At 63.6% G+C, this 2030-nt stretch overlaps 1 protein-coding gene across 1 annotated transcript in view; it reads right to left on the bottom strand.

Moving 5' to 3' along the window:
- Positions 1-1961, bottom strand: part of LOC103797455 (laminin subunit beta-1-like) — a gene marked incomplete at both ends in the record, with an annotated part of 2537 nt that extends 576 nt beyond the window's left edge. Inside the window, 5 exons of the mRNA XM_009069672.1 lie at positions 141-261; positions 344-555; positions 1465-1528; positions 1603-1791; positions 1888-1961. Coding sequence (XP_009067920.1) covers positions 141-261; positions 344-555; positions 1465-1528; positions 1603-1791; positions 1888-1961 — 660 coding nt within the window. The remainder of the gene's footprint in view (positions 1-140; positions 262-343; positions 556-1464; positions 1529-1602; positions 1792-1887) is intronic.
- Positions 1962-2030: the final 69 nt, after the last annotated feature.

Raw genomic sequence — 2030 nt, 5'->3', positions numbered from 1 at the left:
CCCCCCAGCAGGTCTGCGGGATGCCAGTCTAGACCCAACCACATCCCACCATGCAGCAACCCAAAACCTCTGCCACAGCGCAGCCTGCCAGCCCTGGCACTGGGATCTCTGTGCTCACAGGAGCCAGCACAGGCACTCACGGCGACAGGCATTGGTGCTGGAGCCCTCAGCTGGGCGCCAGGGCAGGTCGTGGTAGAAATCCTCACAGCGCTCACAGTTCAGCCCTGTTGTGTGGTGCTTGCAGACACAGCGCCCGTGCACCTGCCGGGATGCCTGGGTGAGGGGCTGCAGGACCAGGCAGCACAGCTACCCAGCTCGAGCAGGGCACGTGGGACTGGTTCACCCTACCATGCCGTCGGTGGTGGCGGGGGGCCCCACGCCTGAGCGGGGCGCACTCGGAGGCATGCCCGTAGCAGAAGCAGTTCCCGCGCATCACCAGCTCGTAGAGCGCGTAGTAGTACTTCTCCCGGATCTCCCGCCGCGAGTCCAGCAGGTTGTCCCCCAGCGTGTGCAGCTTGGTGAGGTTCACCCGCAGGTTGGTGACACGCAGCAGGTCTGGGGCAGGGAGAGACCCTTGTTGGCATGGAGTGGCTGGACACATCCATGTGCAGTTTGCCTCTGCCAGGCACAGCTGAGCTGGGCTGTGCAGGGCACAGGAGGCTGTGGGGGGTTGAGAAGAGCTGGGCAAGGCTCAGCTCTGCTGGGCATGGCTGGGGTGAGCTATGCATGGCATGGGGTGTCCGTGCAGGACTGCACACTGTCAGGCTGGGTTGTCCTGGTTTTCTACAGCACAGTGTATTGGCCCAGGGCTGTGCATGGTTTGGCTCACAGGCACGTGGTTGCATGTGGCCAGGCAGGGCTGTATGTAGCTGTGGGGGTTCAACTCCTATGCATGTGACTTTGCAGTCTGGCTGTGCGTGGGCTAGGTCTCTGCACCTCCCCAGCAGAGGCAGGCCGGGACCCTACCAGTGCAAAACAACACCCTGGGCACAGCACCTTTCTGGGCAGTGGGGCTCACACCACTGGGGGCTGTGCACAGGAGATGACCGTGCCTGGAGGGCACAGCCTGGGGGCTCCAGCAAGACAGGACAACTCCCCCAGAACTGCAGCTTCCCAGCAGCCCTGCCCTGCAGATTCCTCCTTTCTAGCTCCCAGTCTAAATTTAGCCTTGGGTGATTAACCCCCTGTGTCCAGCCTGACTCCTGTGCACGTCATCAAACCCACCCTGCACCGCGGCCGCTGCTCAGTGCTGGGCTCAAGTGTGGCACATCCATCCCCCTCCACTTGACCCAACGTAGCCTGACCTTTAGCTGCTCCCACAGGGCAGGGAGCAGAGGGACCCGAGCCCCTGCAGGCTGGATCAAGCCCTGACCCTGCTGTGGGGCTCAGAGCAGGGAGAGAGCAGCCAAAATAGCTGCGCCCAAAATAGAGCAGCCAGGCAGGAGCCCCAAGTCGACAACTCACTCTGGATGGCAGGGCTGTAGGGGTCCCGGATGGGGATGGCAGGGTCCAGCACCCGGTAGATCACCTGCGGGGGACAACAAGGTGATGAGGGGAGAGCAGAGGTCCCCTGACCCTCCCTGGGCACCACCGGGGTCTCACCTCCCCCTCAGTGGAAGGCTCGATGTCAGAGTAGCGGGACTCGCAGACGACGTCGTCAATGCGGCGCGGGGACCCATGTGGGACGTGTGGAAAGGAGGCAGCACAGTCGTAGGCGAAGTAGCGATAGACTTTCCAGGTGCGCCCAAAGTCAGCCGAGCGCTCCACCAGCAAAGCCGCGGGGCGGAAGGTCTGCAGGACACCCAGGTGGGACGGGGCCAGCCACACAGCCCCAGGGGCCTGTCCCATCCCAGCCTGTCCCATGGGTACCCTTGTGCTGGGACCCACCTTGAAGGTCATGATGAGGTGGGTGAAGTGGAACTCAGCCTCCAGGTCCAGCTGGATGCTGACGTGCTCCATGCCTGGGGACAGCAGGTATGACCACAGGGTCACCCACCCGCGGACCCCGGGGGCTCGTCACTGCCCACCCC

This window comes from Acanthisitta chloris, unplaced genomic scaffold (genome assembly GCF_000695815.1).
Source record: "Acanthisitta chloris isolate BGI_N310 unplaced genomic scaffold, ASM69581v1 scaffold17102, whole genome shotgun sequence".
Classification (NCBI taxonomy): domain Eukaryota; kingdom Metazoa; phylum Chordata; class Aves; order Passeriformes; family Acanthisittidae; genus Acanthisitta; species Acanthisitta chloris.
This window is presented reverse-complemented; position numbering and strand designations above follow the sequence as displayed.